This window comes from Sinocyclocheilus rhinocerous, unplaced genomic scaffold, assembly GCF_001515625.1.
Source record: "Sinocyclocheilus rhinocerous isolate Xijiao unplaced genomic scaffold, SAMN03320098_v1.1 scaffold692, whole genome shotgun sequence".
NCBI classification, from domain to species: Eukaryota; Metazoa; Chordata; class Actinopteri; order Cypriniformes; family Cyprinidae; genus Sinocyclocheilus; species Sinocyclocheilus rhinocerous.
In genome coordinates, this window is record NW_015638954.1 from 423,150 (window position 1) to 437,365 (window position 14,216).

The 14,216-nt window shown below is 37.6% G+C and overlaps 1 protein-coding gene across 2 annotated transcripts; it reads right to left on the bottom strand.

The window, feature by feature from the left end:
• Positions 1-1,491: 1,491 nt before the first annotated feature.
• LOC107750315 (ankyrin repeat domain-containing protein 46-like) lies at positions 1,492-7,043 on the bottom strand. 2 transcript variants are annotated; one of them, XR_001641131.1, is made up of 5 exons: positions 6,987-7,043; positions 4,348-4,690; positions 2,229-2,387; positions 1,853-2,145; positions 1,492-1,778 (listed from the first exon to the last, which is right to left on the bottom strand). XR_001641131.1 is itself a non-coding variant. In XM_016565640.1 (4 exons), exons 2-4 carry the CDS (start codon positions 4,656-4,658, stop codon positions 1,929-1,931), a joined length of 687 nt encoding a protein of 228 aa, XP_016421126.1. In that variant the 5' UTR covers positions 4,659-4,690; positions 6,987-7,043; the 3' UTR covers positions 1,492-1,928. The 2 variants fall into 2 exon arrangements, 1 of the variants encoding a protein (XP_016421126.1); XM_016565640.1 differs by having other exon boundaries at positions 1,492-2,145.
• Positions 7,044-14,216: the final 7,173 nt, after the last annotated feature.

The following is a 14,216-nucleotide window of genomic DNA, read 5'->3' on the forward strand; positions in this document are numbered from 1 at the left end:
GCATTAGCTTTTGAGTTATGGGTTCCTTTAGGATTTTCTAATGGGTTTTTAGAATACTGGTTTTCAACTGGTAGTACAAAAATGTATGCATATACTATTGATGTGTTTTCCCCATTGTGTTCTACCAAATAAAACATGCTATAGTTACAAAAAATTGTAATTAAAATCAATATTTAACCTATTTAAGGTAAAATTATATGAAATATGGAAATGCAATCAAGTAGCTGTAACCCTTACCCTAACTTATAAACACAGACACAAAAATAAATAGTGACCTGTACACTACTTCTATCATCAAGATACACATGAAATTGTTACAACACTTTAGTTTTAGGGACCAATTCTCACTATTAACTAGTTGCTTATTATCATGCATATTACTAGCATGTTGCCTCTTTATTAGTACTTATATATTATCATATTCTACATCCCTTAATCCTCCCAGTACCTAAACTTAACTACCTTATTAACTATTAATTAGTAATTAGAATTTTATTGAGGCAAAAGTCTTAGTTAATAGTGAGAATTGGACCTTAAAATAAAGTGTGACCAAATTTTCTTTATGTGCTCTTCATCTTTAAACATAATTTACTGTATGCAAAAATTGATAAGAAATTTTCATGTTGCACATATTTATTTGCATCATCAACAACAATGAAAATATTAACAGACGTGGTTTGGATACATTTTCTTAATTCTCAATAATTTATAAAACAAATAGTTACGGTCGATTACGACTGGCTAAAAAGTGTTATACACATACCCGTGTCCTCATTAAATCAATATTAATGTTGCTAAAGAACTACAGTGCTTGGCAGAAGAATGATTATTTGTTATCAATAAATGGTTAAGGGATCCCGTTAGCTGTTCTTAAATCACTGTAAACCGCTGCTTCTTACTTGCTTTTTTAGGCAATGAGCAATCATTTTAGGTCATATATAGCTTTATATTATCTTAACATTGACATTTATTCTTGTGGAAAATTTATTTTATGATGTGGAAAAAGTTTCTCTGTTTATTTGAACAAACAGAAAGACCCTTTTAACATATAGGATAATTAGTACACAAACAAAATAAAAAGAAAGAATGTTAATTGTCCTTTGACAAACTGTCATCTGTGCACAAACAGGAAATTCCTAAATGGCCATTTATTGGTATATGTAACATTTTACATATTACTTTAAACAATATTTCATGTAACAATGTAAACCGTTGAATCATAGATATGTAAATAAGCATATGTGTGTAGTAACTGGTCTACTGTCATACTTACACAATAAAGACTTCATATACAGACAAAAATAAAGATGATAGAAAAGAAAATACGTAAATACTACACTCTAAAAAATGCTGGGTTAAAAATGGACAAACCCAGCTATTGGGTTGTTTTGACCCAGCGGTTGGGTTGTTTTGTCCCAGAGGTTGGGTTGCTTTGACCCAGCGGTTGGGTTCAAAACAACCCAACTGCTGGGTTCGTCCCTTTTTAACCCAGCATTTTTTAGAGTGTAGGATGAAAACAGCATGCCTGATCTACAACAGTCATCTAATGTTGCTTACATCACCTTACATAATTTGCTTACAAATTATTACAAGTGTATATGTCTACTGTTCAACAGTTGGCCAGGTTCAGTGATCATGGAAAGATCTGTGAGAAATGGGTTTACATCCCTTAGGTGTATCTGAGAAACTTATAACATTTTCTCCCATAAATACCTCAACCTTTCAGTCTTCCTTCATAGTGCAGCCATTATCATGTGAACACCGTCACTCGACCTCACCTGTGAGAATAACAAGATTGTTTCTAAACTTCACATCAGACCTAATCTTGTACTATGAGGAACATTCAATGTACCTTCAGAGTCCACTCAAACCTCCCTTTAGTTCAAAGTTGGACTCGTCTGGTCCCGAGATATAACACAATCTGGCCCTCAGTGGACCAACTCCAGCTGACTTGCAGAAAAGGGCAGTACGCCACTAACATAGTAAGCAATGCCCAAAGAAAGAAGGGCGATGACCACCAGCAGCAGCAGCACCCTCCAGAAGCCCAAGTCCTCCACAAACTCCTGCCAGGTGGAGCGAAAGCTGAACAGCACACCCTCGCTGTTCTGCAGGTTTGGATTCAGCAGTGAATGGCTCTCCATCGCACTAGGAACAAGGGTATTTTGTTGAGAAAAAAGGTACTGAAACGTGTCAAATAACTAAAACATGTAAATATGTGCAATTCTAACCTCTCGCTCTCAGCCATCTGCATGGCTTCAAGTTTGGAGTGGGCTCCTCTGTTGAAGCCCTTGACCTCTTGCTCTTCAAGCCCTTCCAGTAACCGAATGGCATCTTTATTGACCCCTCTCCTCTTAGCCAGCACCAGTGGTGTCGAGCCATTGTGGTTACTGTTCAAATGTCAGAGAACAATCGAGAAATTTACACAGAGTCAGATAATGATCATAATGACATCATTACAGCTACAGTAAAATAATCACTACTGCTACAGTAAAATCATAAATTAAAGGTGCCATAGAATGCATTGATACAATATTTTAAATTGTTCTCTGATATCTACATAAAAGGTATGAAAATTCTTAGGTAAGGGCAAAAATTCTCCAGAAACGGTTTTACATGTCCATTTACAACCCTAGGATTTGTCCCTAGAATGAAATGGTCTGTTTTTACCTTATTTGGAAGGGTCATGAATAATAATGTTGAGCTCTGCTCTGATTGGCTGTTTCACAGTGCGGCTCATTTCAGTAGCTCACACAGCACGTGTGATATATTTCAATACTCTCTCTCGCAGTTATATCATTGGGTAATTATACTGTATATAAAATGCGGGCATCAGGGAGCCGCTATTAATATGCAGGGCATTGAAACTGCTTTCGAATGCACAATCATTTTTACTTTAACTTTCGAGATTTGCGATCGCACGTGCTCTGTGTAAACTATACCCAATATTTAAAAAATGTACAAATGCAATGAAAATATTGGTATCGGTACTCGGTATCGGCAAGTACCAAAAATAAAAGTATCGGTATCGGGCGAGTACTGGAAAAAGTGGTATCGGTGCATCCCCAGTAATTATACTGTATATAAAATGCGGGTATCAGCGAGCCGCTATTAATATGCGGGGCATTGAAACTGCTTTCGAATGCACGATCGCTTTTTACTTTCACTTTCGAGATTTGCGATCGCACGTAATCTATGTAAACTACAGCGGCAGTACTTGCCACACATTTTACAAGATCAGATGCTTGTCAGTGGTGCTCAGGATCTGTAAATAATTCGCCATAATCCTCAGTCATCTCTCCTTAATCTGTTTATGTGGTAAGGGAAATCTTATGTACTGTAATGTAACAGGCTACTGCTAGCAAGCAGCTAACCATGTTCCTTTAGTGGCTTGCGTTATTTTATTAGAACACGTGTTATTTTTTTTCTGTGCCTTTCTGAATACACACACCAACCCATCCCTGCACATCACATCCCCCGCACAGCCTGGAACATAACATTTATTTTCATGAACTGCCATTTTCACTATTATCCTCGCTTGTTTCTTCACAATACCTACAGAACTTCTGATGGTTCGGCTGGCATAGAACATGGGCAGGTATATGCAAATATTGGGGGCGTAACTATTAGTGATCCTGACTGTAACGTCACAGTCGGTGTTATGTTCTGATTCGCCTATTTTTCAGTGGTCTTTTGCATGCACAAGATTTACATAAGAAGGAGGAAACAATGGTGTTTGAGGCTCACGGTATGTCATTTCCATGTACAGAACTGTTATTATTCAACTATGCCAAGGTAAATACAGTTTTCCATTCTATGGCACCTTTAATATGATATCTCTTTGAAAAAGTGCAACATTTATTTCTATTTTATGAAAGTGGTGGCTAACGTTGGTGGAAACCAAGGAAAAGTTAAAATTTTAATAAATATAAATTTCGATTTAAAATAATAATAATAATAATAATGATAATAATATTAATAGCCAGGGTAAAAGGTTCTAAAATAATTATTCAAATCACTTTATTTATCAAAATAAACATAATATGGCACAAACTAAATTGATTACTAAAGCTAAAGTGACTTTGAATAAGTATTTTATGCAAAACATGTTGTGCTGAATTTATTCCTATAGCTAAAATATTTGTATCAATACTTTTTATGATTTTCTTCCTGTAAATGTGTTGCTCCAACAATGTTAAAAAAAATGATTTTTTTTTCTGCAATCACACACTATGGGAGTACTAAAAAGCACAAGTGTGCCACAGTATTAGCGATGCTGTACATTACATAAGCATTAGTCACTTACAACAAACATCTAATTTTCCAAATAAATATATTGGCTTATCTCACCAAATATCAATCTTGAGACCATTGGACACCAGGAACTGAATTGTGTCCACATGTCCACACAGGTGCAGTGCAGTGTTGCCCTGATAGTCAGTGGCCAGCAGATCTGCGCCGAACTTGTGCAGGAAGCGGCAGATGTCCACATTACCTCGCGCCGCTGCCAGATGCAGACCCGTGCGGCCCCTGTGGTCACGAATGTTGGGGTCACAGCCAGCCTCCAGCAGACGTCTAGCAAAACTCAAGTCCCCATCGATACAAGCCTGCAGTAACGGTACACTGGTCTGCGACGAGTCATTGATGAAGACATATGACATGTCTGAGTCGGTCTCCGAAAATTCCAGCGTAACTGAAAAACACAATAATGGACTGAATCTCATGAAGCCTGGTCATATTTCACCCCACGATAAAAACAAAAAAAGAAGGTGAGGTCTGTTTTTTGAACCATTTAGACTAATTTCTCAATCACATTTTCAAAGCTGTTCACACAACAGCAGTCTAATGAGTCTATGTTGGATAAACTGTGTATCATTTAGCATTGCTTTGACACAAAATGCATTCAGTGACTACTTCTGTCAAATTACATGAATTCTTCTCTCACTCAGACACAACCACCACTAAAACTCTAAAACTGTTAAACTTAGTATCAAAACTACATAATACAACACTGAATAAGACAACAATTAATGCCATAATGAAAATCATTTTGTACTATATATAAACAGACCATGTAACATATACAGAAGTGAATTTTAAACAAAAGAGAGGTATCATTCTTGTTTTGTAAAAAAATTTAAGAAATTATAATGAAATGCTACTTGTTGTTAGTGTTTTTAGGTCATTGTTTTATGAGTGACAAAGTGTCGTAGTGTGTAGTTTTATTGCATTTTGAATGTAATGTAATATAGTACTGTATTAGTGTAATATTCCTTTGTGTTACTCTAGCTTTAAACTATACATTACATTAATGCAAATTGCGAACAATATAAACAGGGGAAGCAACACTGATAAGCCCACATAACATATCATTTTTTTAACATCCAATGAAAATGGCTGTGTAATTAGATCATTTTAAAACTAAGATAGAAATTAAATGCAACTAAGTATGATTTATTTATTTGGTATTTATTTGCCAATATTCTGTGTTTGTAAATAAGAGAAGTGGCCCTATTGAGTCCTGAAATAAAACATCTGACACATACCAATTGATTAATGGTCTTTAACATACTGTACCCTTAATGTTCTTAATGTAAAATATTAGGGGTGCTCCGATTGATCGGCTACCGATCACAATCGGCCGATAATCACGTTGGGATGATTGATCGGCGGTCTCTAAAAGGCCGATTTAAAAAAAACGATCTCAAGCTGATGACGCTGCTGTGAGAGGTTTGGCACGACATGCAGAGTCACTGTCTCAGTCTCTGTCAGGCGCGGGTGAAATAATTATAATGCTGAAGGTGAGGTACTCACCTTCAGATTTTTTCATTAAATAACTTCTAAAGTAATTTGAAAAACGTGTGTGAGACGTAATTTCACAAACAGCGTGACCGCTCTTTCTTTCTCTCTCAAAATACGCAAATGGCTTCAAATCACCACACATCGCGTCTGTCTATAAGCGAGCTGCATGCTGCACAGTTGACACAGGAATTGTCACTTGCACAGTCGAGGCAGTGTCACATCGTCACTAAAGTTTATAAATTGCATTTCTTTTTTATTCTTGCCAGTGTTTAACCATTCAGCGCTCATGCACACTGGCAGCGCACACACATAATGCCGTGTATGTGTGTATGTGGTGCGTATTTTTTCCGCGCTCGTGTTAACGGATTAATAAAGCGTTCACTGCACACGCTTACGGTCCGGCAGTGCGTTCCAGTAGCGGCGCATCTGCAGCAGAGCAGAGATCGTTCCTGCACCGAGTCTATGTTTGCTGCGCTGCAAGCACTGAATTAAAGTAACAGTGCATTGTTTGCAGTAATATGAACATGGATTGACACGAAAATGTAGTAATTAAAGGCTTTAAAAAGATCGGTATCGGTGATCGTATCGGCAGATACTGCTTTCTGTGATCGGCCTCAAAAACCCTGATCGGAGCACCCCTATAAAATATAATTGATTACTTTTTGATTATGAGGTGAAATATGACCTAATCCTAAATTATGAGGAAAACAATGGTACTAAGACCAGCTGGTCATACTTGAATAAGTCTTAATAGATTATATTCCTCAGCAATCATGCAACATAAAGCTAGAACTGCTGAAACACTGTTTATCAAAGCACCTGCCCTCCACCCTTCACCTGATCATGATCTACAGTGCTGGAGCAGCAGGAGGATTCTGCATTAGCCAGCACACTGCTAGATGATGCTGACTAATGTAAAACCAGCCATCTAAGACAAATAACAATCACCTCTGTGGAGTTCATTCTTCTAAATTCAAAACAGAGACGAATCTGCTGCTAGTAAAAACCAGCTCCAGTATGCCAACTGTGATATAACGTTAAACGTTTGTAAACATGTCATTACTGTAAACAGCTGTACAATACTCTATTCACTGCATGTTTATATGCGTGGATAAGAGCACTAACATCTGAAATCCAGACTCAGCAATAAGACATAATATATTGCACTGTTATGGGTTTATGTGTACCTGTTCTGTGCAGCAGTATCACCGGAGAAATATCTTGAGCTTCTTCCAGTTGCTTACGTCTGTCTGTTGTTTGCGAGTTACTACAGCTGCAGTGGTGACTGTGCGTTTGAGAGCGTACAGCGCCCCCTACTGCTGTGGGGCGCTGCTGCCTAAAATCTAGTGAAGGGCGCTTTGGAAGCTTTCAATGAAGCTTTTATGAATCTCTCTGTTTTGAATCAGTGTTTCGGAGCTTGGTTCAAACCGGTTCAAACTCGCGAGAGGTTCAGCAAACGAGGCTTCGGACGTCATACTGTTTTGACCTTTAGTTTCAAAACATTTCAAAATCCAGTATTTTTTTTGTTTATTGTCTCTCGTTCTTGTAAATGTTGTGTACTTTTTTTCACTAAATAAAATATAAAAAATACAGATAGTTCGCCGCTAGACTGCGCAGGTTGATCTGGTGAACCTATGAACATGTGTCTAATAGTTTTAACTTATCTCTGGGCATTTTTATAAATAATAATAATAATAATGCACTTTAATACGTATGTCTGTATGATACAAAAAAAAGGATGAATATTTAATTTATTCTAATTGATCTACTTTGGCTTCATAACAAGCATTACACATTAAAAAATACTTTTACTATTAAATGTAATCTTTAATTTGTAGATTTGTACATTTAATAGATTACACTTAAATGCATTTGCAACTGCTTTGCAAAAGGTGTCATTAATTGTTAGAACAAGAACAATAATCAGATGATCTCAAGTTAATGAAACTTCCACATTACAAGAGCTATGTGCCTAGCTGTGCTGTGCTGTCTTACCTATACTGAGCTGGAGTTACACTAATAATAGTGCATTAGTGTTATTAATAACAGTGATAATAGCAATAAAATACACTGTATTGTCTAACAATGTAGTCCACAGAAGTAATTTTTTGCCCATTTTATCACACAACAATCTTGCTTTTTGCCTTACATTAAAGGGGTCATATGATGTTGCTAAAAAGAACATTATTTTGTGTATTTGGTGTAATGAAATGTGTTTATGCGGTTTAAGGTAAAAAAAAAACACATTATTTTCCACATACTGTACATTATTGTTTCTCCTCTATGCCCTGCCTTTCTGAAACGCGTCGATTTTTACCAAGCTCATTGTCTGAAAAGCGAGGTGTGCTCTGATTGGCCAGCTATCCAGTGCGTTGTGATTGGCCGAATACCTCAAGCGTGTGACGGAAATGTTACGCCCCTACCATACTGTGATGTCCTGTTCGGCCGGAGTGACGAGGCAAAAACATTAAAACCCATTATAAACTAGGCATTTGTTGCATCCAGTGGGGACATAATTACGGATTATAATGACTGTCTTTTTACGCGTTGCATCGCGCCGCGTAAACATAAAACCATGTCTGCATTTGTGGTCGGAGAAATGACAAACAACAAGTGCTACTCTACACTGCTCAAAACTCACGTTTGAATCGTCAGTGGCAAATTCTTTATATATAAAAAACGTACTTACAGTCTGTGAGTCAGAACAGCCGGCATTGTAGTCTACTCTCCCAGGATCAGAAAACAGTCCTCCATAAAATGTGCTGCACACATCTGAATATTTGGGTTGAACTGTTCTGGAACAGTGTTGTAAATACAACTTAACCACTGATTTCTAGTCGTGTCCTCTTTTGGAAGACCAAACAAAGTAGTTTCGCTTTCACAACGAAGCACAGCGTCACACGGCGGCCTTGAGTGTGCAAATCTTCCCACATAGTGAGGTAGACATGTGGGGGCGTGTTAGAACGAGCCGTTTTAGGTAGGCGTGGTTGACTCTTAACTTTTATAAAGAATATCTCTTTGGATTTGAGACTTAAGTCTTTGCAACTTTACAGATCTTCTTTATGCACCAAGAGCTTGTAACACTTCAAAGAGAAAGGAAAATTTGAAATCGCATCATATGACCCCTTTAAATAGACTTACAGACTGAATTACAAAAAACTGCACAGGTTTGAACATCTGTTGCTTTCCTGTCAAAAAAGCACAACCAGACAAAGCACTCCTTGCCTGTGTTTGTCAGGTTTTCAGGAACAGTGGACCCAAAAGCAGCTGAATGCTTAACTCCAAGTAAGAGAGACAAAGGGAGAGTCAGGCCAACAAGAGGGTCATACCAGGAAGTAAACAACGTAGACGCGACAGATCAGGAACAAGGTCAAGCAGTGATCAGAACCAGAATGGCTGTCTAAAAGCAAATGCCATAAGATAATCTGAGGGCCAGAACCCAAAGATAATAGCAAGAGTCAACACCAGAGTGGGCAGCTGCAGTCCATTGACCAGTGTGCTCTGGTGCGACAGGGAACTACAGCACTAACTAGGTGCCTAGACGGAAGAGAGGAGCATAAGTAAAATAATAACTAGACTGACAGACAAGATTTAAAATTAGACAAGACTGAGAAACTAGACAGAATTAGGTAAGGGCATGTGTGAGTGCAAGAAGCACAAAATACACTGGCAAAGAAACAGTGATGCTCTTTTAAACAGGTCCTCTTCCAGTTCTGGATCAATCCCAATATGAGTGATGCCAGTGTTTCCATTTGTGTCTGGATCAGTGGGTCCATCTTCAGCTGTGCTCCCTGATTCAGACAGAGGGTTTAAAAGTTCGGACTGAGTTCTTCTTGGTGTTCACACTCCGGGGAGCCTGGGGGCTCTGGCTGGTTTTCTGACTGAAGCCCATCGTCACTGAAGTCATCATCTTCATCATCAGAAAGTTGCTCGATGCGCACAGCATTGGTCAGGGCTGAGACATGAGGCTGGATCGAGGAAATCAATGTGGTGTCTGAAGTCTGAATTAGAGGAGGGCACTTCGGCAGGTGTGTCTGTTTTAGACTTTAGTTCAGAAACAAGGGAAAAAATGACTACTAATAGGCTTAACACTGATAAAGGGATGCTTACTGAAAGAAACTCTTTATGCTCATTTAATTTTAATACAATGCACTGCAATGAATACAATATACAATGAAACTGGAAACTTTTGATGAGGCTTGTTGAAAAACAGGAAATCCTATTAAACATTCAATAGTATGGGGTCAGGAAGATTTTTTTTTTTTAAAGAAATTAATACTTTTCTTTCAGCAAGGACACAATAAATTGATCCAAAATGATAGTAAAGACATGTATAATTGTACAAAAGATTTTTATAAATAAATGCTGTTCTTTTAAACTTTATATTCTAAGAATCCTGAAAAAAGAATTGTAAAATGTTAAGCAGCACAACTGTTTTTAACATTGATAATAATACGATTTTTTTTTTTTGAGCAACAAATCAGCATACTAGAATAATTTTTGAAGGATCATGTGACACTGAAGACTGGAGTAATTACTGCTAAAAATAAAAGTCTTTGCTTTGCCATCGCAGACATTTTAAAATAGAATAAAATATGTATATATTTTAAAATATTAAAATAGAAAACAATATTTCACAATATTGTTGTTTTGCTGTATTTGTTTAGTAAATAAATCCAGCCTTGGTGAGCAGAAGAGACTTCCAAAAACATAAAAAAATAAATAAATCTTACCAACCCTATAAACTTTTTAATAGTAATGTATATTTTATTACTATTATTACTTTTTTTTATTCCTATGTAATCTATTATTTATCACTAAAACAAGAAGTGAAGACCCTCAATACGTCTCTTAAAATTTATATTATCATTACAGTCAAAAAATCATATAAATATCATAACATGTGAAATTAGTTCAGGTGGTCAACTTTTTAGTAGTATGACCCCAAAAATTATGAACAAATGAAGAGATGGCAATATATTTTTTAAGGTCTAAAGAGAAATATATTATTTATAAAAAAAAAAAAAAAAAACTAAATGAACATAATCCAAGAAATATTTTTTAAATTTAGATTTTAAAAATACCCCCTTGGATATCTATATTTATAATTATTCCCTTATAAATGAATTAATTTTAAAGCACTAGACACATCTGAACCAAAAGCATATGAATTTTCATATAGTAATGTAGAAATGGGCTAAAGTCATACCTTATTTTTGAAGTACTGCCTAAGCATACAGTAGCTCTTCAGCTGTAGAACTGTCCTAGTGCCGATTAATTTGGCAATCTTTGTCCACCTGCAGCCAAACTTCGCCTAGAAAACATAAAAAACAAAATACAATTTAATTTATTTTATGAGTGAGAGAGCACTGTTTCCTTCGTGTTCAGAAATCATACCAGTCCTTTCTCAAGGAGATTCTTCTCCTCTTCAACCCAATGAGTTTGTGCTCCAGAACTCTTCACCAATGTCCTACAAAGACACTCTGAATGAATTACTGTAATAATACACAAACACACTACCATTCAAAAGTTTGGGGTTGGTAAGATTTTTTATGTTTTTTTTCTCTCTTATTTTCACCAAGGCTACTTGATCAAAAATACAGCGAAACAGACATACTGTGAAATATGATTAGAATTTAAAATAAAAAAAAGTTATATATATTAAAATTTAATTTATTCCTGTGATAGCAAAGCTGAATTTTCAGCATTTACTTCAAAAACAAAACATCTGTAACAATGTAAAAACAGTCTTTACTATAATTTTTGATAAATTGTGTGTGTTCTTGCTGGATTATTAGTGTTAGAAAAATCTTACATACACCAAACTTTTGAATGGTTGTGTAGGTGTTTACATATTCACGAACATAAACGGATAAAAGAAGGGAGTTCACTTTTTGACTTTAGTCTTCTCGTTGATCCATGCTTTTTTACTGGCAAAATAATACCTTTTCTTTTAAGAAAAACAACCACGTGCTTTTGATGGATTATCACATCCATTTATCATTATGGGACGTGAAACCAAACATGAACAAAATGAGAATTAATCAGTGTGACGTGTAAAGAGTGAAGGATACTGTTCCTCCAGTTAGGCCGTTTTCTGGGCTTTCCTCCACTTCCATTTCAAACATCCAAAAGGTGAACTGTTTCACTAATAAGATGCCAGACATTTTGATTAATTGATATTTTATTATGTTTCTCCTAAGAGGGTCAAGTCTGGTAGCTGAGCCCGTCTCTTACAGGAATGAGAAATATTTTTCCCTAACATCCCTTCTCTCACACATCTACCCACAGCACATATACACACCAGAGTAATCTATCACAAGCCGGTTAATGTGATGCGTATATGACCACCCTGTGTGACAATTACATATGATTATGGTGATCCACTCACATGAACATCTAGTGTGTGTGTGTGTGTTTTTTATGTTACAGTTAGTGTGGCATGAACATCACAATTATTTTGGCATGGCATCAGGGGAACTAGGAGAGCAGGATTTGAGCAGGCAAGAACCTGTGTGCACTGCTGTCTCTCTCTCTCCTGGCAGATTTAGAAGTTACAAGCAATATCAGACAGTGGAAGTCACAGGTCAGATGTGTGAGAGATACGCTGTCATTTCTCTGTTTACTTGCTCTTGACAGCTGTCTCACTGGTAGAATTTGACCATGCAGTCGAAGAACAGATCCCCGAGCTCCTGGCCCTGTATCTCCCCCCTAAGCATGGTCTCGATCTCCTCAAGACAGGTATCTCATAGTCTGCTGTAGAGAGACTCCAGCTCCTGACACACACACAAACACACAGGGTTGTTAAAGGAATATTGCAGATTCAGCATAAATTAAGCTCAGTGAGAGCAGTTGTGGCATAATGTTTACAAATGACAAAAATAATTTCCAGTTGTTTAAGCAAAGATATAGCCAGGCACTTACAATGGAAGTGAATACGGTCAATCCATTTTTATTAAAATACAACACAAGACACAAGACACAAGACGTAATCAATATGCATGTTAACATGATTTAAGTGCGAAAAATCTCTTATTATAAACCAGTTTGTTCCAGTCCTCACTTCTGATTGGTCATCAGCTGTGTTTTATTCATGATAAAGCACAGCTATGACCACTTCACCCAATATACCACAGAAATCAAGTGTAGAGCAGAAACAGCTGAAAGATAATGAGCGGCATTGTTGATCGTGACGCGCAAGCGAAAGAATGAAAACAAAAGCACAGTACCTCCTGATTTGCATGCTCGTGTTGGCCATTGGTCCGTGGATGGAATCCCGAAGACAGACTGATAGAGGCTGTAATCTGCCAACAGATTCTCTAATCTGAATTACATTGTTGCCACTGGATGGAGACAGACCAGAGAAATTATTTCCGTTTCTGTTGAGAGTACGCAGTGCGCAACTTGGCAGCCGCTTCTCTTCGCCTTTGCTTTCTCTTGTCTGTTTTTGTCGTGAAATCGCTTGGTTCGTCTACTTTTTGTTTTTTGTGAACATTTCCATCTTCACTTATCGATCTCCGGACTGGATTTATAATCAAAGTTTTGAACTGTTCTCTTTTGGATTTTAACTTTGCCACACGCCTCACCATTTCCATCTTCACTTATCGATCTCCGGACTGGATTTATAATCAAAGTTTTGAACTGTCCTCTTTTGGATGTTAACTTTGCCACACGCCTCACACCCCCGCGAGCCCTCTCCCCGGATCGATGGTGTGTTTGTACCGCTTGACAGTGTCGGTGAGTGAGTCTCCACTTTCTCATTGATTCGTCGTGCCTGGTATTGTCTATCGTTTGTCTCGGGTTTGGCTAACGTGGTGCTACACGGCCACACTTCACGGCGCTTCACGAGCCCTCGGCCCAGATCTAACTCTGTGGGTTCGTTCTGGGCACTGCCGTTGAGTGGTTTTCCACCTTCTCGCCATGCTGTGCCCTGTGTACCACTGTCTGGCCTGGCTAACGTGGGCCAGTGTTGTGTGTCCTGTGTATCGTTGTGGTGAGTGTTGTGCTTCGAGTCATGTATGAAATATTTTTCTCAAATAAATCTTGTTTGGCTGTGAGACTGATGGCCTCTTGTGTTTTTTTGCTATCCTTGCTGTTTTCCAGTCAAATGGAGTTTTGACCTGTTTTTCCCGGCTGGATCCCGCCACATATGGACTGTGTAAAACTATTGGAATTGCTCGTCGGCCCCGCTATATACATCGATCACCAAAACAACTCCTGAACATTAACTGTTCGTTGACTGCTTCTATCCCCTCTATCTGGTCTCATAGATTAAGCACATGGAAGTCGTCCTCTACGTATATACATCGCAGAGTTTGTTTATCGTCGCTAAGGCCACTAGAAAAGACCAGAGATGACTCTGTGCTTAACAAGAATGTGCAGCGATGTGGTAATTTTGCCCTACTCAACACTCGGTC